This window comes from Pseudorca crassidens, chromosome 6, assembly GCF_039906515.1.
Source record: "Pseudorca crassidens isolate mPseCra1 chromosome 6, mPseCra1.hap1, whole genome shotgun sequence".
NCBI classification, from domain to species: domain Eukaryota; kingdom Metazoa; phylum Chordata; class Mammalia; order Artiodactyla; family Delphinidae; genus Pseudorca; species Pseudorca crassidens.
Window position 1 is genome coordinate 57,716,272 of NC_090301.1, and position 21,842 is coordinate 57,738,113.

The 21,842-nt window shown below is 37.0% G+C and overlaps 1 protein-coding gene and 1 long non-coding RNA gene across 6 annotated transcripts in view; one reads left to right on the forward strand and one right to left on the reverse strand.

Annotated features, from left to right (window-relative positions):
• The window catches only part of ATF2 (activating transcription factor 2), an 84,486-nt gene extending 81,721 nt beyond the window's left edge, over positions 1-2,765 (forward strand). For 4 of the 5 annotated variants that reach the window (XM_067741475.1, XM_067741477.1, XM_067741474.1 and 1 more), the window contains one exon: positions 176-2,765. In XM_067741475.1, the coding sequence (XP_067597576.1) occupies positions 176-402 (227 nt within the window). In that variant the 3' untranslated portion in view covers positions 403-2,765. The remainder of the gene's footprint in view (positions 1-175) is intronic. The other variant, XM_067741478.1, reaches the window with a different exon arrangement.
• A 1,015-nt stretch (positions 2,766-3,780) lies between these two features.
• The window catches only part of LOC137225837 (uncharacterized), a 37,778-nt gene continuing 19,716 nt past the window's right edge, over positions 3,781-21,842 (reverse strand). The window contains exon 3 of the long non-coding RNA XR_010944053.1: positions 3,781-3,842. This is a non-coding gene — a long non-coding RNA (uncharacterized lncRNA). The remainder of the gene's footprint in view (positions 3,843-21,842) is intronic.

Consider the following 21,842-nt stretch of genomic DNA (forward strand, 5'->3'; position numbering starts at 1 on the left):
AATTGCCTACTTCATGACTTCTAGCCACCTTTCAGTTACTCAATTCCAGTCATACCAACTTCTCTAAACTGATTCTGTAAAATGCCATCTAACTTTTTATTCTGTGCATTGACTCAACCTGATAAATTCTTACAACTATTTTAAGAAACTGAGTAGTTTCCTTTTTTCCACTCAGCTGCTGATAAAGATGATAGTTCAGAAGACCTGTCAGTGCCGAGTAGTCCACATACTGAAGCTATACAGCATAGTTCTGTCAGCACATCCAATGGAGTCAGTTCAACTTCCAAGGCAGAAGCTGTAGCCACTTCAGTCCTCACGCAGATGGCGGACCAGAGTTCAGAGCCTGCGCTTTCACAGATTGTCATGGCTCCTTCCTCCCAGTCACAGCCCTCAGGAAGTTGATTAAAAACCTCAGTGCAGCAGTTTTAGATACTCATTAGTGACTTCAAAGGGAAATCAAGGAAAGACCAATTTCCATTTATGCGAAGTCTGTGGTTGTAAATTTTTTTTTTTACTTGAAATTAAATTTGGCTCTAAAGTTGGTGTAGCAGCAGTTGATGATCAGACTGAACAACAACAGTTTTTAGTCTCTGGAAAAAGACTGATTTTGCTTTTTTTATAAATATTGTTAGATTTATTCATTTTTCTGTGCTCAATGTGTAAATTGTATTATAATTCATTGTGGTTTATTTCACTTTTAATTTTGTGGTGTTTTAATAAATGGGGGTGTTACTGAATCTCTCTTCCCACTTCCATTTCTTTTGACCACCTCTTAACCCTCAACTGTGATGGTAGTATTGTTATATCATTTATACCAAAGTTCTGCATAGTCCCTATTGACTTTGTAGTGTTAACAAGGTCATAAAGCACTAGCAAGAAAAATATAGAAATTTGCTTTTAATCTTTTTGCCTTTTATTTTGCACATTATGCAAAAGGAAGAACATTATCGAACACTTTTTAAGTGAGTGAAACATGGTAAAAGACATACAGTGCTTTTATGCACACTTAAACTAAATGAAGATCAGTAACAGTGCGTTTCCTTTTTTTTTTAAGATTTTAAGTAGGCATGAATTTTGGAATCCTTTATCATTTCAAAAATGACTTTTTTAAGGCTTAAATTCAGTATTTTAAACCCTATGTTTTGAGACTAACAAAATATGAAATTATATAATGTACAATACAGGGTTATCAGATATCTAATAATTTTTTGAAATTAGTTTTTTGTTTTGTTTTGTTTTGTTTTGTTTTGCAGATTTCAGGTTTCAAACTGAGAAGTTTATGCATAATCAAGTAAGGTATGGTTGCCAGAAAAGCCTAAAAATTACTACTTAGAAAATTTAAGACTGTTTACCCCCATTGTCTTGTACTTGCAAGTTAACTTGTACTTATTCTTGTGAAAGCACTGTCATCTTTTAGTAGCAAATTTTGATAACGTTTCTCGTGGGAAAAAAATCAGTATCTATCTTTAGAACAATGTAATTATAATATGGGAAACGAGTGAGAGAGAGAGAGTGTGTGTGTGTGTGTGTGTGTGTGGCGTGTGTGTGTGCGTGTGTGTCTTTCAGTAGTTCATGCCAGCAATCTTTGCTTGAATGTTTAACGATGCCTTCAGTGTGATGCTGGCCAATAGATGATTGCAATTTAAGATGTCATTACTGTGCAGGCTTGGATAACTAACATTCCATGATGTAGTTTGTTTCTGATGAGATGATTGTAGGTACACTTTTCTCATTATCCAGTCATCTGTGGGATACTGAGTTTTCTAATGTGCCATTATCTATTTTTATTCTGCAGTTATGTTCAAAATACAGTACAATATTTTAAAATAGACAAAATTGTTAAAAAATAAAAATGTAGTAGACGTGTGTAAGAAAACTTTGTAAAATAGTTATGAGTCCTCCCCAGTAGCAACTTCTGGCATTCGAGCAGGATCCATTATGTAAATATCTGTCATGCATTTATAATAAGTTGTGTAGTTTGTTCTGCATCCATACTACACTGTTTGCTAAAGTCTCAGTGCCATCTCCTAATGAGACTGACATTTTAAAAACCGGTATGGAATATCCTTGGTAATTCAAGGAAATATTCCACTTGCCTAAGTTCCAAACTGGGAAACGTTCAGATTATACAAATGACATTTCAGGACTTTTAATTATGAAGATAATAGGAATTTTATTGTTTGGCTTATTAAAAATACCATTTTGGGTTGATAATCCTACTTCTAAAATTTTTTTATTTTTAACTGATTTTATAATTTTCCAGTAATCAATTTCTAATCATGATTTTGCCATAGTTATGCTAAGGAGTTGATCTCAAAGGCACAAAATATGAAAATATATCTCAAAGGCTGTTTTTTATTGTAGTTTGGATGGATTAGGAAAAGCCTCTGTTTTTCACTCTCCTGGGTCATTCAGTGCATTTTCCTTAAATTTTATTATTTATGCAAGTTAAAAGTTCTTTGATAACAGGAATTCTTGCAACTGTAAAATAAAACTACATAGATGTAAGAAGTCATGTAAACAGTTAATGAGCTTATTACCAAGGTTAGCAAAACTTTCATTGTAAATCAGTCTGTACTCAGCAAATAAAAGTCATTATTAGTTGTATAAACACAAATTCCATTTTGACTTTCAGGATGTCACACTACTTCTGTACCTAGCATTTTGAGTCCTTATATTTGCAATGTTACCCAAACTGTACTATTTTCTTTTATGTGCAGTTTGCATGAGTAAACCATCAGAGAATAAATTTTATCTTTAAATTATGTTCATAATTTGCTTGTTCTTACCTATCCTTCATAAGGTAACATCACCTGATAATGATGTTTTTCTCCTTCAGGGTGTTTATTACCTGAGAAGAACCTGATATTCTTTTTATTTCTGTGATAAAATTCATTCCTTCTCAAAGAAGACCTTTCAGCTGCAAGGGTGTTCAGGCCTCTTTCCTCTTCTCTGAATTCACTTTAAGCCTCGTTCATACAAAATGAACCTTTAATCTATGTCTCCAGCCCAGAATATTGCCTGAGCCACACACGGATGCACCAGCCTTCGGTTTATCTTAGTGACTGCCTGACAAAACATAGAGTATCTTCAATACTGAACTCTAATCTTCCCTTGCCCTACCTTCAAACACACTGCTCCCATAATGTTTCATAAATCAGTTGATTACAACTCTGTCCTTCCAGTTGCTTAAATCAGAACCACCTTGATTCCTCTCTTTTCTCACAACCCGCGTCCAAGACATCGGGAAACACTGTTTGCTTTACCTTCAGAGTAATACAGAATTCAGCCACTCCTCACCATTTCCAGGGCTGTCACCCTGATCTGTGCCCTCATCGTTCCTCACCCAGATCCGTCTCCTTTCTTCCACCCTGCCTACTACAGCCCATCCTCAACACAGCAGCTAGAGTGAAGCTTTTCAAACACGTATCAGGTTATGGCACGCCTCTGCTTCAAATTCTAGAGTGGCTCCTCATTGCATTCAGAGCTGGAGTCATTACAGTGGCCTACAAGATGATCTGTTCCCCCATCCACATCTCTGACCTCATCTTCTATCAATCACGTTGTTTTATTCAGTGAATATTTGAGCACTACTAAGTGTCAGTTTTTGTTCTAGGCACTTGGAATACACCAATAGCCAAAAGACAAAAACCCCTGCCTTTGTGAATCTTACATTCTAAGTGGGGAAGGGGGGGTGCTGGGAAACACAATTAACACAGTAAATAAGTACATCTTACTATGTTAGAAACGATAAGAAGTGCTAAGTAAAGAAACAGACGTACCAGTTGTGGAGAGCACTGGAGTGATGTTTCAGTCTTCTCTCTCAGATAGATAGAACCAAACTGAAAAGATGTAAAGAATCACATGGTTATTTTTTATTTTAAGGTATACATTTCAACAAATGTGCTTAATCTAACTTACATGATATTAGATAAAAGATTTCACGAAGACAAACTGATGTGTTTCTGTAACAAAGTTTGACTAATGATACACTGAAAGACCACATCTGCTTTGACTTATTGCAGAGGACAGGAAAGATAAACTCTTGTCTATGGCATGTACTTACCGTTAAGTGTAGTTTTGCTAATTCTCCATCTCTGAAACTATAGAGTTTGATGCTTGACATTAATAATTTATTTGTGAGACTAATTATGGGAGAATCCTATTAACTGCTGGGACTTCATCTTATAAAAATATACACATGTACAATCACACAGACAGACACACACAAAATACCTAAAGAACACAGAGTTATCAAAGCAATTCTAAAATAAAGACATTTAGAAGAAAATTTTAATCTGACATTTCTAAATAGATTACCTTGACCACAAGATAATACTTTTGAAGCAATTAAAATTTTATTACCATTTTATGTCTGATATAATTATGAAAAATCATTTCTTTAAACTATCAATAAATACAAATAAATTTTTTCTGTAATTCTCATATACTTTTTTTTTAAGTGCAGGTCTTTCTGGCTATGTGTAACTGTAGATTGAGATGGGTTTTTACTGAAGCAAAGTATTACGATCCTTCTGTGTGGAAAAAAAAAATCATAAAATGTAGAATAAAGATTTTTCTGGAGAAATAAATAGCCCTACCATTTAAGTAAATGGTGAGTTGCCAATTATACATTGCCATAGAAAAAGTACGATCAGTGAAAATGTTTCTAAAACTAAAGGATTTATTAGTTCTGAAATAACCAAGGCCATGTGACATTGGAACTTACAAGAAAAACTATGCAGAGTTCCATTCTACTGTAGCAATCCGAAGCACCAAATGTTAATTGTAAAATTATCAAATATGTCACAGTACTCAAACTAGGAGGATTCTGTTACTCAACAATGGGCCAGTGAGTTGTATCTTTTTCCTCAAATGCACATGCAAATTTTTCCAGTGGCTTTATGAGAAGAGAATGTCATTAGTACACTCTTGTCATGGTCACAGTGCCTTCCTTGTCTCATTTTGCATTAGATTTTACATTTAAATAATTCATTGAGCTAGAATTTTTTGAACCATGGTTTTATCATGTGTTACCTCAATTATTTGAGAAAGTATTTCTCATTATGAATTTCATTTTTAACTATCAGTTAAGTCAAATAAAGGTAGGTTTACTTTATTCACTTAGTTTTACAGTAGATTTTGCTTTCTATGAAAGTAGACAGGAGAGAATGTTCCCTCAAAAGAGCTCTTTTAAAATTATTTTTGCTTTAATAATTTTTTAAAAGCATGTAAATTAAATGCTATTTTCTATAACTTGACACAAAAAATATTTAATAGCATTTACTTAGCAGAATTTAAGATGAAAGAGTTGTCTATAATGAGCTTCTCATAACTGGGAAGAAATGCATTATGTGATGTTTGAGGAAATGAGAAAATCTGTGAATACCATTATCCTCAAAAATAAACCCTTTTGCACAATACAGTATTAAATGGATAATCAATTTTGTTTATTTTTTTCTCAACAATAACTTTTTTTTATCTCTGTGTAATTAAACATGTAGCTAAGTTCCTCTATTTTGGGGAGGTGTGCTTGTTAAAATTCTTTGTTATAGGGTCTAATAACATCAGTGAAAAATAAAATGAGTTAGGTAATACAACTATCCTAGCATAATTAATTTGAACATTTAAAAATTATTCAACAAATAATTATTGACTTTCCCCAGTTATTAAATTTTTAGAAAAATACTTCCAACATTACATCTTAATTTATTTGACTCAGCTAATGTTTTCTGAGGTAATTGACTTCCAGCACTGTGAGGCAATCTGCTAAATTATGAACAATCATGTTAATATAGCCTACGTTAACATATTGCAAGCAAAGATCTTCAGATCTTTTTCATGACACTGAAGACCAATTCAAATAAAACTGATTGCAGTTCTTTTCTATGGACTAGAGTTTGTGACAAGGTAACACTGGATAACAATTTTGAAAATAAGATTTGCTTCCACTGTCATTTTCATTAATGTGTCCTATTTATCTGTAGAAGCTGTTATAAGTGCCTCAAAAGTAGTGAGCTATTGAAAATATTATTGATCTATAATTTAAGAACTTGCATAAAAGGTAATTGTTGCTATAACTAGTAGTACATAAAATTATGTATAATTTAAAAATACTTTAATCTCATGCTTAAAGTTTTCCCCCAATTTTTTATCAGAATTCCTAACATAAAAGAATTAATTTAGGTGTCTCTTGCTGGTGAAAGTACTTAGGAGTATTGGCCCACTAAAATGACAGGCCATGGATGAGAATTTGGTTAGTAAGTACATAGTAAGCACCTACTTTGTGCTGAGGTGTTGGACTGTAGGGACCACAGTAAAAATAAAAAGACCAGGATCTTACCCTCAAGTAGGATTCATTTGGAAAGACAAAATACTTGTTACACCTGTGACAGGAAATAATCACAATCTACAACTTCTGAAACAGGTTTTATAAGTTCACCAAAGGAGACAAACCACATATTTGAACTTCACCTTAAATTATGAATGAGATTGGGATAGAAAGGAAACAAAGGTAAAGACAAAAGATTAGTAAACAAATGTATTACGTTCATAAGACAGTGGAAAGACGGGAAGAAGAGGGTTAGGAATGAGAAAAATTGCATAGCTAGAATAGGGCTAGATTATACAGGATCCTAAAAGTTGATTTAGACTAGGAAACGGGAAACTATTGACTTTCACAAGAGGGACATGAGAGTGGCTTTAAAAATGTGCAGCAGGGCTTCCCTGGTGGCGCAGTGGTTGAGAGTCTGCCTGCCGATGCAGGGGACACGGGTTCGTGCCCCAGTCCAGGAAGATCCCACATGCCGCGGAGTGGCTGGGCCCGTGAGCCATGGCTGCTAAGCCTGGGCGTCCGGAGCCTGTGCTCCGCAACGGGAGAGGCCACAACAGTGAGAGGCCCGCGTACTGTGCAAAAAAAAAAAAAAAAAAAAAGAATGTGCAACAATAGGAAGGCTGGCCCACATGGAAACCAGCCTACAAATTGCACTAATCCAAGCATGAGTTGTAACCAGCACTAAGGAAGGAGAGCCAATTAGGAGCAAAAGGAATAGGTGGAAGGAATGTCTTTTAAGAAATATCTGTAGAATTTATAGACTAGTAAGGAAGATGATGAAAAGCAAAAAGGTCAGAAGACTCCATTTTTCAGGCTTGACAGACTGGGGAATAGTGGTTATCACTTGTAAGAACAAGGAAGCTGGGAAAGGAAGCCAGTTTGGGAAGGAAAGATGATCCATATTTCGAAGATAAATGCAAATGTCCAAGAAGCACATAAAAATGTAATAACAGCCTCTATTGAGTATGTATTATTTACTAAGTTGCCTGCATTTATTTAATCATCATCACAACCTATGATAGTAGCATTGTTTTAGTAAGAAGAAAGAAATGATGAAAGATTTAGAAGTTGGTCATTAAAGTCATGAGACTGAATTATTTGAAAGGAGATGTAATGGGAGACAGGCAGAAAATCACGTCTTGAATCATACCAAATGATTATATTAAAAAAGGCATAATGGTCAAAAGAGAACCAAGATAGTATGATAATTTCTATAGTGGTCTATAATTTATTAAGTGCTTTTATAGATATTAACTTATTAGAACCTCTGAATGCTATGAAGATGGCATTATCCCTATTTTAGATAAGAAATCAAACTCAGAAGTTATTTGACCAAAGTCACACAACCAGTAAGTGGCAGCAACATGCACACCCATCTCCTAACCCCAAATGAATGTCTTGTGTACACCACAAACAAGAAAAGCAAAATTTAAAAGAGAAGTGGTTTACATGCAACAAAAATGTCACGGGGTGTAAAGATTTAAAATGCCACTTAATCTGGCAATATAAAGGTCTTTCATGACCTTTGGGAACATTTTCAGTACAATGATTGAGGTAAGTGACAATAACCTGTATAGGCACTTGGATTTTATTTCTCATCTGGGGATAGGAGGAAAGTCTTGGGCTCTCTGATTTCTGGAGCTAGACCCCTACATTAAAGTGGGATTGTACCCACAAAGAAATACAAAAGGAAGCTTGTTTGTTTCTGCCTAAGTTCTGAGTTAAAAAAAAATCTCCCCTGAAAAATGGGACCCTCCTGGGACTTCCGTGGTGGTCCAGTGGGTAAGACTTCACACTCCCAATTCAGGGGGTGCCCAGGTTCGATCCCTGGTCAGGGAAACTAGATCCTGCATGCATGCTGCAACTAAGAAGTCCTCATGACGCAACTAAAAAAAAAGATCCCGTATGCCGCAACTAAAAGATCCCACATGCCACAACAAAGAGCCCGTGTGTCACAACTAAGGCCTGGTGCAGCCTGAATGAATGAATGAATAAATAAATAAAAATATGTAAATATATACGCACACACACACACATATATACACATATATATATGAAAAAAAATGGAACCCTCCTGCCCTGTGCAGTTCAGTTGCAATGTGTTGGGTTTTTTAAATAATTTATCTTTTTATATTTGGCTGTGTTGGGTCTTCGTTATTGCACACGAGCTTTCTCTAGTTGCAGCAAGCAGGGGCTGGTGGCTTCTCTTGTTGCTGAGCATGGCCTCTAGGCACGCAGGCTTCATTAGTTGTGGCACGTGGGCTCAGTAGTTGTGGCTCACGGGCTCTAGAGCACAGGCTCAGTAGTTGTGGTGCAGGGGCTTAGTCGCTCCACAGCATGTGGGATCTTCCCAGACCAGGGCTCGAACCCATGTCCCTTGCATTGGCAGGAGGATTCTTAGCCACTGTGCCACCAGAGAAGTCCCTGGTTGCAATGTTTTAATGTGCATTATGCACATGATCTAGGAATCCAAGCTGAAAAATGAATGGGATAGCTTTGGGGCACAAATGCAGAGTCTCTACAAGCAAACATTCCCACAATCCAGGTCATACTTAAATGTCACAGGAAAAAAGTTTATCCCACTAAAAATGAATGTATGTTTAAAAAAAAAAAAAACTATCATAAACCAGGATTAACAAACAACAAACAGGAGGATTAGAGCACCAGGAACTTGAGCTAATAAAACAATCAGAAAAAATATATAAGTATGTTGAAATGATTAACAAATAAAAGAAGAAATCAAAACCCTAAGGAAAGAATAAGATACAGTTGGCCCTCCATATTTGCAGGTTCTGCATTTGTGGATACAGAGGCCTGACTATGCTATGGCATTTTATTTAAGGGACTTGAGCATCCATGGATTTTGGTATTCAAGAGGGGCCCTAGAACCAATACTGTGGACTGGACTCCAAGGGGTGACTGTACTATGAAATATGAACAGGGAGATTTGAAAACTAATCAACAGAACTTACAAGTGAAAAATACACACATTGAAATTGAAAGGTCAATTAATATGTTAATTGTAGACTAGAACCATAGAGAATAGTAAACTCAAATTAGACCTGAAGAAATTACACAGAATGTAGGACGGAGAGACAAAGAAGGAAATATAAGAGAAAAATTAAGAGACAGTAGAATAAGAAGCTCCTACATGTGTTTAACAGGAATTCCAGAAGGAAGGACTTTTTAAAATGGGAGAGATTGTATTAAAAAATAATGATTGAAAATTATCTAAAATAAATGAAAAACATGAATTCTCAGATTCAAGAAACAGTTTACATAAAACTAAATCTCTACCTGAACACATCATGTGAATACTGTAGAACTTCAAAGAGAGAGAAAATCTCAAAAGCAGAGAAAAGATACTAATACACAAAGGACTAAGAACCCTCCATCCCCCACCCTCCCCAAAAAAAACCAAACAATGCTAAAGAAATACTGATAATTGTTAACCCTGCATTATTTTCTCTACTTAGTGTTTTTTGAAAATTTCCCCCGAAAGAGTGTATATTAAAAACCTTTAAAATCACTCAGGGAAAACTGACAGTCAATCCAGAATTCTGTTATTTAACTGTTGTTTAACAGTGAGACAAAGACAAGAGATTAAAAACCTGACATGTCACGGGACTTCCCAGGTGGTCCAGTGGTAAAGAATATGCCTTACAATGCAGGGGACGCGGGTTCAATCCCTGGTCAGGGAACTAAGATCCCACATGCCACAGGGCAACTAAGCCCAAGTGCCACAACAACTGAGCTCGTGCATCTCAACTAGAGAGCCTGCATGCCACAAACTGCAGAGCCCACGTGCTCTGGAACCTGCATGCCACAACTACAGAGCCCATGTGCCCTGGAGCCTGCACACCACAGCTAGAGAAAACCCACACGCCACAACTAGAGCAAAGCCTGTGTGCCACAACAAAAGATCCAATGTGCTGCAACTAAGACCCGGTGCAGCCAAAATTTTTGTAAATAAATAAATAATAAATAAACTTTAAAAAATAAAAACCTGACATGTCAAAACATGTACAGAGGGAATTTCATAAACTTAAATAGGAAAGGAAGAAAGGCTGAAAATGAGCTAAGTAACTCAAAAAGTTATAAAAACAATAACAAAAAACCAAGATAATAGAAGATTAGAAAAAGGAAAATACAAGTAGAAATTAATATTTAAAAAGGACAGGAGAGAGGAGCAATAACACCCCAAATTTGGCTTTGAGGAAGGAAGGGAGGGAGGAAGAGAGGGAGAGAGGAAAAGACAAGCTCCTGAGGGACAAATGATTTAAAAATTAAAAAGAAGGGATATGGTCAGCATGATTTTCTATATGTAATATTTCAATAAAGTTTTAAAATTATAACCAAAAAAGCACAAATAAACAGGAAGGGGGATTAAATTCAACAGAGACATAAGACATAGTAGAATACCAACTTCACAGTACTAACTTAAAACTTGATAAAAAGAGAATTTTTAGAGAATTAACATCAAAATACACAAATATATGGAAATTAAACAACACGCTACAGAAAAAATAGCAGGTCAAAGAAGAAATCTAAAGGAAATGAACAAACAACAACACAAAAAACCTTGAGACAAAATGGAAATGCAGCATACCAAAATTTATGAGATACAGCAAAAGCAGTTCTAAGAAGGAAGATCACAGTGATAAATGCCTACATCAAGAAACAAGAAAAATCTCAACCTAACTTTATACCTCAAGGAACTAGAAAAACAAGAACAAAAGAAGCCCAACATTAGTAGAAGAAAGGAAATAACAAAGATCAGAGCAAAATACATACTAAAAATAAAATAAATCAGTGAAAGAAAGAGCTGGCTCTCTGAAAAGATAAACAAAATTGAAAAAACTTTAACTAGACTCACCAAGGAAAAAGAGAGGACCCAAAATCAGAAATGAAAGAGGATATGTTAATACTGATACCACAGTAATACAAAGGATCATAAGAGACTATATGAACAATTATATGCCAAAAAATTTCACAATCTGTAAGGAATGGATACGTTCCTAGAAACATACAACCTACCAAGACTGAATCATGAAGAAACTTAAAATCTGAAGAGACTGTTTACTAGTAAGGAGATTGAATCAGTAATCTAAAACCTCCTAACAAACAAAAATTTACGACCAGATGGCTTCACTGGTAGATTCAACCAAGTATTTAAAGAAGAATTAATACCAATCTTTCTCAAACTCTTCCAAAAAATAGAGGAGGAGGGACTACTTCCAAACTCATTTTACAAGGCCAACATTACCCTGATACCAAAACCAGACAAGGACGCCACAAGAAAAAAAAAAAAAATTACAGTCCAATATCCCTGATGAGCACAGCTGCAAAAATCCTCAACAAAATACTAGCAAACTGAATTCATCAATACATTAAAAGGATCATATATCTTGATCAAGTGAGACTTATTCCAGGGATGGATGGTTCAACATCTGCAAATCAATAAATATATTATGCCACATTAACAAAATGATGGATAAAAATCATATGATTATCTCAATAGCTGCAGAAAAAAACATTTAACAAAATTCGACATCCATTTATAATTAAAACTGTCAACAAAGGTGGGTATAGAAGGAACATACCTCAACATAATAAAGGTAATATATGATAAGCCCACAGCTAACATCATATTCAGTGGTGAAAAGCTGAAAGCTTTTCCTTTAAGATCAGGAACAAAACAATGATGCCCGCTCTTGCCACTTTTATTCAATATAGTATTGGAAGTCCTAGCCAGAGCAATTAGGCCAGAAAAAGAAATAAAAGGCCTCCAAATTGGAAAGGAAAAAGTAATCTGTCACTATTTGCAGATAGCATGATATTATATATAGAAGACCCTGAAGACTCCACAAAAAAATTGTTAGAATAAATGAACTCAGTAAAGTTGCAGGATACAAAACCAGTATACAAAAATCTGTTGCATTTCTATATACTAATTATATACTATCAGAAAGAGAACTTAAGAAAACAATCCCATTTACAGTTGCATCAAAAAGAATAAAATACCTAGAAATAAACTTAACCAAGGAGGTGAAAGACTTGTATACTGGAAACTATAAGATACTTATGAAAGAAGTTGAAGATACAAATAAATGGAAGGAAGTTTCATGCTCATGAATTAGAAAAATTAATGTTAAAATGTACGTACTACCCAAAGAAATCGACAAGAGTCATTGCAATTCCAATCAAAATTCCAATGGCATTTTTCAGAGAAATGGAACAAACAATCCTGTAATTTGTATGGAACCACAAAAGGCACCAGATAGCCAAGGCACTCTTGAGAAACAAGAACAAAGCTGGAGGCCATCACAATCCCTGATTTCAAACTACACTTAACTCTTGAACAACACAAACTTGAAATTCATGGGTCCACTTATACACGGATTTTTTTCAGTAGTAAAAACTGTGCTACTAAATGATCTGCAGTTGGTTGAATCCACAGGTGCAGAACTGTGGATATGAGGGACCCTGGATACATACGGCCAACTGTAAGTTATATGTGAATTTTTGACTGCACAGAGGGTCACTGCCCCTAACCCCAGTTTGATCAAGGGTCAACCATATACTACAAAGCTATAGTAATCAAAAGAGTATGGTATTGGCATAAAAATAGACATATAGATCAATGGAACAGAATAAGGAACCCAGAAATAGACTCATGCATGTGTGATCAATTAATTTACAACAAAGGAGTCAAGAACATATAATGGAGGGGGAGGAGTCAAGATGGCAGAGTAGGAGGACGTGGAGTTCACCTCTCCCCACAAATACATCAAGAATACATCTACAGGGATTTCCCTGGTGGCACAGTGGTTAAGAATCCGCCTGAAAATGCAGGGGACACGGGTTCAAGCCCTGGTCCAGGAAGATCCCACATGCCATGGAGCAACTAAGCCCGTGCGCCACAACTACTGAGCCTGTTTGCCACAACTACGAAGCCTGCAAGCCTAGAGCCCATGCTCCACAACAAGAGAAGCCACCACGATGAGAAGCCCATGCATTGCAACTAAGAGTAGTCCCTGCTCGCCACAACTAGAGAAAGCCTGTGCACAGCAACGAAGATCCAATGCAGCCACAAATAAATAAATAAAATTTTTTAAAAAAGAATACATCTACAAATGGAACAATTCTCACAGAGCACCTGCTGAACAATGGCATAGTACCTCAGACACCTAAAAGGACAAGAAAGATCGCCACGTAACTGGGTAGGATGAAACAAAGGAAAAAAAAGAAAGGAGGAAGCAGGATGGGACCTGTGCCCCTGGGGGTGGGGAGGTGAAGGACAGGAGAGGTTCCTGCATCCAGGGAAGCCCCCTCACCAGCAGGGAGATCAGCTGGGACAGAGGGGAGCTTTGGGGGCCCAGAGGAGAGCACAGCAACAAGTCTGTGGCAGGTAGCACAGAGTGACACCTACACAGATAGTCCATGCCACAGCCCAGCACGCCCCAGCCTGAGACATGTGTCTGCTGGTGTGCATGGGGGCTGGGGGCTGGAACATGAGGTTTGGAGAGTAGACCTGGGAAAAGCACTACTGTTGGCTGTGAGGAAACAGCCTAAAGGGACAGGAATGAGGAGCTCTGCAACCAGAAATAGTCGTTGGAGAAGCACGGGGTGCCATAGAAGTGAAGCACCATTGTTGAGTGACACGTGAGAGGTGGGGCTGCCATTGCAGCCTCTTTCCCCACATGCTCTCCCCTGCCTCTGTGGGCCCTATGAGGGGCTCCCACCAGAGAGGGTTCACGTACCCTAGGTCACCACATCTGCCCCCTCCTGCTTGGGCAGGCTCGTGCTCTGGGACAGCATCAGGAGCAGATGCCGGTGGGGGGCCCACATGCACATGGAGGCTAAACAATATGTTACTAAACAACCAATGGATCACTGAAGAAATCAAAGAGGAAATCAAAAAATACCTAGAGAGAAATAACAATGAAAACATGACGATCCAAAACCTATGAGATGCAGCAAAAGCAGTTCTAAGAGGGAAGTTATAGCAGTACAATCTTATCTCAGGAAACAAGAAAAATCTCAAATAAACAACCTAACCTTACACCTAAAGCAGCTAGAGAAAGAACAAACAAGACCCAAAGTTAGTAGAAGTAAAAAGAATCATAAAGATCAGAGCAGAAATAAATGATACAGAGATGAAGAAAACAATAGAAAAGACCAATGAAACTAAAAGTTGGTTCTTTGAAAAGATAACCAAATTTGAAAAACCTTTAGCCAGGCTCATCAAGAAAAAAGGGAAAGGGCTCAAATCAATAAAATCAGAAACGAAAAAGAAGTTACAAGTGACACCACAGAAATACAAAGGATCATAAGAGACTACTACAAGCAACTATACACCAATAAACTGCACAATGTAGAAGACATGGACAAATTCTTAGAAAGGTACAACCTTCCATGACTGAACCAGGAAGAAACAGAAAATATGAACGACCAATCACAAGTATTGAAATTGAAACTGTGGTTTTAAAACTTCCAACAAACAACAGTTCAGGACCAGATGGCTTCACAGGCGAATTATATCAAACATTCTGAGAAGAGTTAACACCTATCCTCTGAAACTATTCCAAAAAATTACATAGGAACGAACACTCCCAAGCTTATTCTACAAGGCCACCATCACCCTGATACCAAAACCAGACAAAGATACCACAAAAAAAAAGAAAATTACAGGTCAATATCACATGAACGTAGACACAAAAATCCTCAACAAAATGCTAGCAAACCAAATCCAACAGCACATTAAAAGGATCATCCACTATGATCCAGTGGGATTTATGCCAGGGATGCAAGGATTCTTCAATATCTGCAAATCAGTCAATGTGATACACTACATTAACAAATTGAAGAGTAAAAACCACATGATCATCTCAATAGATGCAGGGACTTCCCTGGTGGTACAGTGGTTAAGAGTCCGCCTGCCAATGCAGGGGACATGGGTTCAAGCCCTGGTCCAGGAAGATCCCACATGCCACAGAGCAACTAAGCCATGCACCACAACTACTGAGCCTGTGCTGTAGAGCCTGCAAGCCACAACTACTGAAGCCTGCAAGCCACAACTACTGAAGCCCACGCACCTAGAGACCATGCTCCACAACATGAGAAGCCACTGCAATGAGAAGCCCGTGCACTGCAACAAAGAGTAGCCCCCACTCACCACAACTAGAGAAAGCCCACACCCAGCAATGAAGACCCAACACAGCCAAAAATAAAATAAATTAATTTTTTTAAATCACTTCAATAGATGCAGAAAAAGCTTTTGACAAAATTCAACACCCATTTATATAAAAACTCTTCAGAAAGTGGGCATAAAGGGAACATACCTCAACATAATAAAGGCCACATATGACAAACCCACAGCTAACATCATTCTCAATGGAGAAAAACTGAAAGCATTTCCTCTAAGATCAGGAACAAGACATAGTTTTGTAACTCCTAGCCACAGCAGTCCGAGAAGAAAATGATATAAAGAGAATCCAAATGGGAAAAGAAGTAAAACTGTCACTGTTTACAGATGACATGCTACTACACATAGAAAATCCTAAAGATGCTACCAGAAAACTACTAGAGCTCATCAATGAATTTGGTAAAGCTGCAGGATACAAAATTAATACACAGAAATCTCTTGCATTCCTATACACTAACAATGAAAGATCAGAGAGAGAAATTAAGGAAACAATCCCATTTACCATCACGTCAAAAAGAATAAAATACCTAGGAATAAACCTACCTAATGAGGCAAAAGACCTGTACTCAGAAAACTATAAGATGGGCTTCCCTGGTGGCGCAGTGGTTGAGAGTCCGCCTGCCGATGCAGGGGACACAGGTTCGTGCCCCAGTCCGGGAAGATCCCACATGCCATGGAGCAGCTGGGCCCGTGAGCCATGGCCGCTGAGCCTGCGCGTCCGGAGCCTGTGCTCCGCAACAGGAGAGGACACCACAGTGAGAGGCCCGCGTACCACAAAAAAAAAAAAAAGAAAACTATAAGATAACTGATGAAAGAAATAAAAGATGATGACACAAACAGATGGAGAGATATACCATGTTCTTGGATTGGAAGAATCAATATTGTGAAAATGACTATACTACCCAAAGCAATCTACAGATTCAGTGCAACCCCTATCAAATTACCAATGGCATTTTTCACAGAATTAGAACAAAAATATTTACAATTTGTAGGGAAACAAAAAAGACCCTGAATAGCCAAAGCAATCTTGAGAAAGAAAAACGGAGCTGGAGGAATCAGGCTCCCAGACTTCAGACTATATTACAAAGCTACAGTAATCAAAACAGTATGGTATGGACTTTTCTGGTGACGCAGTGGTTAAGAATCTATCTGCCAATGCAGGGGACATGGATTCAAGCCCTGGTCCGGGAAGATCCCATATCCTGCAGAGCAACTAAGCCCGTGCACCACAACTACTGATCCTGCACTCTGGAGTCCACGAGCCACAACTACTGAGCCCACGTGCTACAACTACTGAAGCCCATGCCTGTACAGCCCACGCTCTGCAACAAGAGAAGACACTGCAATGAGAAGCCTGCGCACTGCATTGAAGAGTAGCCCCTGCTCACTGCAACGAGAGACCCCACATGCAGCAACAAAGACTCAACGCATCCAAAAATAAAATAAATTTATTTATTTTAAAAAAACAGTATGGTGCTGGCACAAAAACAGAAATATAGCTCAATGGAACAAGATAGAAAGTCCAGAGATAAACCCACGCACCTGTGGTCACCTAATCTATGACAAAGGAGGCAAAAATATATGATGGAGAAAAGACAGTCTCTTCAATAAGTGGTGCTGGGAAAACTGGACAGCTACATGTAAACAAATGAAATTAGAACACTCCCTAACACTATACACACACACAAAAAAACTCAACACGGATTAAAGACCTAAATGTAAGGCTGGATACTATAAAACTCTTAGAGGAAAACATAGGCAGAACATTCTTTGACATAAATCACAGCAAGATCTTTTTCAATCCACCCCCTAGAGTAATGAAAATATAAACAAAAATAAACAACTGGGACCTAATTAAACTTAAAAGCTCTCGCACAGCAAAGGAAACCATAAACAAAATGAAAAGACAACCCTCAGAATGGGAGAAAATATTTGCAAACGAAGCAACTGACAAGGGATTAATCTCCAAAATATACAAACAGCTCATGCAGCTTAATATCAAAAAAATAAAAACCCAATCAAAAAAGGCAGAAGAGGGCTTCCCTGGTGGCACAGTGGTTGAGAGTCCGCCTGCCGATGCAGGGGACACGGATTCGTGCCCCGGTCTGGGAAGATCCCACATGCCACAGAGCGGCTGGGCGCGTGAGCCATGGCCGCTGAGCCTGTGCGTCCGGAGCCTGTGCTCCGCAACGCGAGAGGCCACAACAGTGAGAGGCCAGCGTACCGGAAAAAAAAAAAAAAAAAAAAAAAAAAAGGCAGAAGATCTAAATAGACATTTTTCCAAAGAAGACATAACAGATGGTTAAAAAGCACATGAAAACATGCTCAACATGACTAATTATTAGAGAAATGCAAATCAAGACTAGAATGAGGTATCACCTCACACCAGTCAGAATGGGTATCATCAAAAAATCTACAAACAGTAAATGCTGGAGAGGGTGTGGAGAAATGAGAACCCTCCTACACTGTTGGTGGGAATGCAAACTGGTACAGCCAGTATGGAGAACAGTATGGAGGTTCCTTAAAAAACTGAAAATAGAGCTACAATATGATCCAGCAATCCCACTCCTGGGCATATATTCAGAAAAAAACCATAATCTGAAAAAATACATGTACCCCAATGTTCACTGCAGCACTATTCACAATAGCTAGAACATGGAAGCAGCCTAAATGTCCATCAACAAAGGAATGGATAAAGAAGATGTGGTACATATATACAATGGAGTATTACTCAGCCATAAAAAAAGAACAAAATAATGCATTTAGAGCAACATGGATGGACCCAGAGATTCTCATACTGAGTGAAGTAAGTCAGACAGAGAGAGACAAATATCATACATCACTTATATGTGGAATCTAAAAAAAAGCCTACAAATGAACTTATCTACACGAAATAGAGTTACAGATGTAGAAAATAAACTTATGGTTACCAGGGAGTAAAGTGGGGAGGGATAAATTGGAAGATTGCGATTGACACATACACACTACTATATATAAAATAAATAACTAATAAGGACCTACTGTATAGCACAGGGAACTCTACTCAATACTCTGTAATGGCTTATATGGGAAAAGAGTCTTAAAAAGTGGATATATGTATTTCTATAACAGATTCACTTAGCTGTACACTTGAAACTAACACAACATTGTAAATGAATTATACTCCGATAAAATTTTTTTTAAAAAACTGCAATGAGGTATCTCCTCACACTGGTCAGAATGGCCATCATCAAAAAATCTACAGACAATAAATGCTGGAGAGAGTGTGGAGAAAAGAGAAACCTCCAACACTGTTGGTGGGAGTGTAAATTGGTACAGCCACTATGGAGAACAGTACAGAGGTTTCTTAAAAAAACTAAAAATAGAGCTACCATATGATCCAGCAATCCCACTTCTGGGCATATATCCGGAGAAAACCATAATTTGAAAAGATACATGCACCCCTATGTTCACTGCAGCACTGTTTACAAAAGAGAGGAAATGGAAGCAACCTAAATGTCCATCAACAGAGGAGTGGATAAAGAAGATGTGGTACATATATACAATGATAAAGAAGATGTGGTACATATATACAATGGAACTTACTTATATACAATGGAACTTACTTAGCCATAAAAAAGAATGAAATAATGCCAATTGCAGCAACATGGATGGACTTAGACATTATCATACTAAGTCAGAGAAGGACAAATATTATATGGTATCGCTTAGATGTGGAATCTAAAATAATGGTACAAATGAACTTATTTACAGAACAGAAATAGAGTCACAGATGTAGAAAACAAAGTTATGATTACCAAAGGGGAAGGGAGGGGGGAGGGATAAATTAGGAGATTGGGTTTAACTGTAAATAAAATAGATAAGGACCTACTGTATAGTACAGGGAACTCTACTCAATATTCTGTAATAACCTACATGGGAAAAGAATCTAAAAAAGAACAGATACATGCATGTGTATAACTGATTCACTTTACTGTACACCTGAAACTAACACAACATTGTAAATCAACTATATGCCAATAAAAATTTTTTTTAAAAAAGAACATATAATGGAGAAAGGATAGTCTCTTCAATAAACAGCATTGGAAAACTAGATAGCCACATGCGAAAGAATGAAACTGGACCACCATCTTATACCATACACAAAAATTAACTCAAACTAGATTAAAGACTTGAACATAAGACCTGAAACCATAAAACTCCTAGAAGAAAACATAGGTGGTAAACTCCTTGAAATTGGTCTTGCCAACAATTTTTTGAATTTGATACCAAAAGTAAAGGCAACAAAAGCAAAAATAAACAAGTGAGACTACATCAAACTACAAAGGTTCTGCACAACAAAATGAAAAGGCAACATACCAAGTGGGAGAAGATATCTGCAAATCATATATCTGATAGGAGATTAATAGTCAAACTATATAAAGAACTCATACAATTCAACAGCAAAAAACAAGCAAACAAATTCAATTGAAAAATTTCATACAGAGGAAAATGATAAGAATCACAGCAGACTTCTTGTCCACAACTAAACAAGCCTCCTTAGTGTCTCCTTAACCTGCTGCAGAGAAAACTGATGAATCTAGATTTCTATATTCAATGAAAATATTTTTCAAAGTTGGAGGAAAAATAAAGACTCTTTTAGACAAGCAAGTACTGAGAGAATTTATTAACTTCAGAATTGCACTGCAAGAAATGTCAAAGGAAGTCCTTCAAGAAGAAGAAATATGATGACAGACAGAAACTTGTATTGACAAAAAGAAACGTTTTCCAGAAACGGTTAAAATGAAGGTAAATATAAAAGACATTTTTTTCTTATGTCTAATCACTCTAAAAGATCATTGGCTGTCTAAAGCAAAAATAATAGCAATGTATTGTAGGTTTATAGCATATGCAAAAATAATATATATGACCGCAACAGCACAAAAGATGGAAGGAGAAATTGAAATAATACGTTGTAAGGTTCTTATACTGTATATGAAGTAGGATGACACTGTTTAAAGATACAGTGTGATTACATAAAGACAAATGTTATAAATCCTAGGGCAACTACTAAAAAAAATGTGTAAAATCCTCTTTAAATAACTTCTATAAACTATAAATTAATAGGAAAAAACAAATGTTACAACAAAAAGTAGACAAGGACAAAAAAAGACAAAAGGAAATCCAAACAGCAAACAAATACAGTATGTTTTAAAAGATTCAACCCAATAATAACCAGGGAAATTAAATAAAAACAATGATATAAAAATTTCTCATCAGATTGGAAAAATAAATCAGATGTGACCAAGTATTGAGGGAGCATGTGAGAACACTGGAACCCCCACACATTGCTGGTGGAAGCATAATTGGTACCATGACTTTGAAGAGCAATTTGATAACACTTTTTTTTTTTTTTTTGGTGGGGGGCCGGTATGCGGGTCTCTCGCTGTTGTGGCCTCTCCCGTTGCGGAGCACAGGCTCCGGATGCGCAGGCTCAGCAGCCATGGCTCACGGGCCCAGCAGCTCCGCAGCATGTGGGATCTTCCCAGACCGGGGCACGAACCCGTGTCCCCTGCATCGGCAGGCGGACTCTCAACCACTGTGCCACCAGGGAAGCCCTTGATAACACTTTATAAAGCTGACATCCTACTGCTCAGCAATTTCACTTCTCTTGTCTAATTTTCTATAAATGTTTCATAATGTAAAATAAAATATTACATAAAAACAATTTTACTAAAATTGCACTGAATGTTTTGGAGTAGCTCATTGCCAGTTTTTCTCATAACAACCTGCTTTTTAAAACACCATGATCAAATCCCAGTCCCTGTGTGTTACTTCTTTGAGGCTATTCAGAATCTTAAATATAGGCAAATATTTACACCAAGAGCAGATTTAGTTGACCAGTATTTGAAACAAGTAGCCAGTGATTTATACCCTAAAATGCCACTGCTGACCAGTTTTTCGCATATCCATTATGCTTCTGAGATTCTAGGTCATACATTTGCGTGAAATACTCTTTTGGATAGAGAAAAGATATTGATATACTCCTTCAAGACAAACCAAAATGGACCCAATTTAAGCAATTCATCTTCAATATATACCAGAACCTCTTTCTGAAACTAAAAGAACAAATATTGTATCTTCCCAAATGGAAAGTCTATTAAGAAAATTGTATTTAGAAGAAAAGTCATAGTTAAGAATTTTTACAATTTTTTTTAAGATCTTACCATCAGATGTATCTGACGGTAAATTAGTGTATTATATTTATGTTCTACTTGATGAATAGCAAGCAGAGGCCACTAAGAAATTCACTACAAAAAT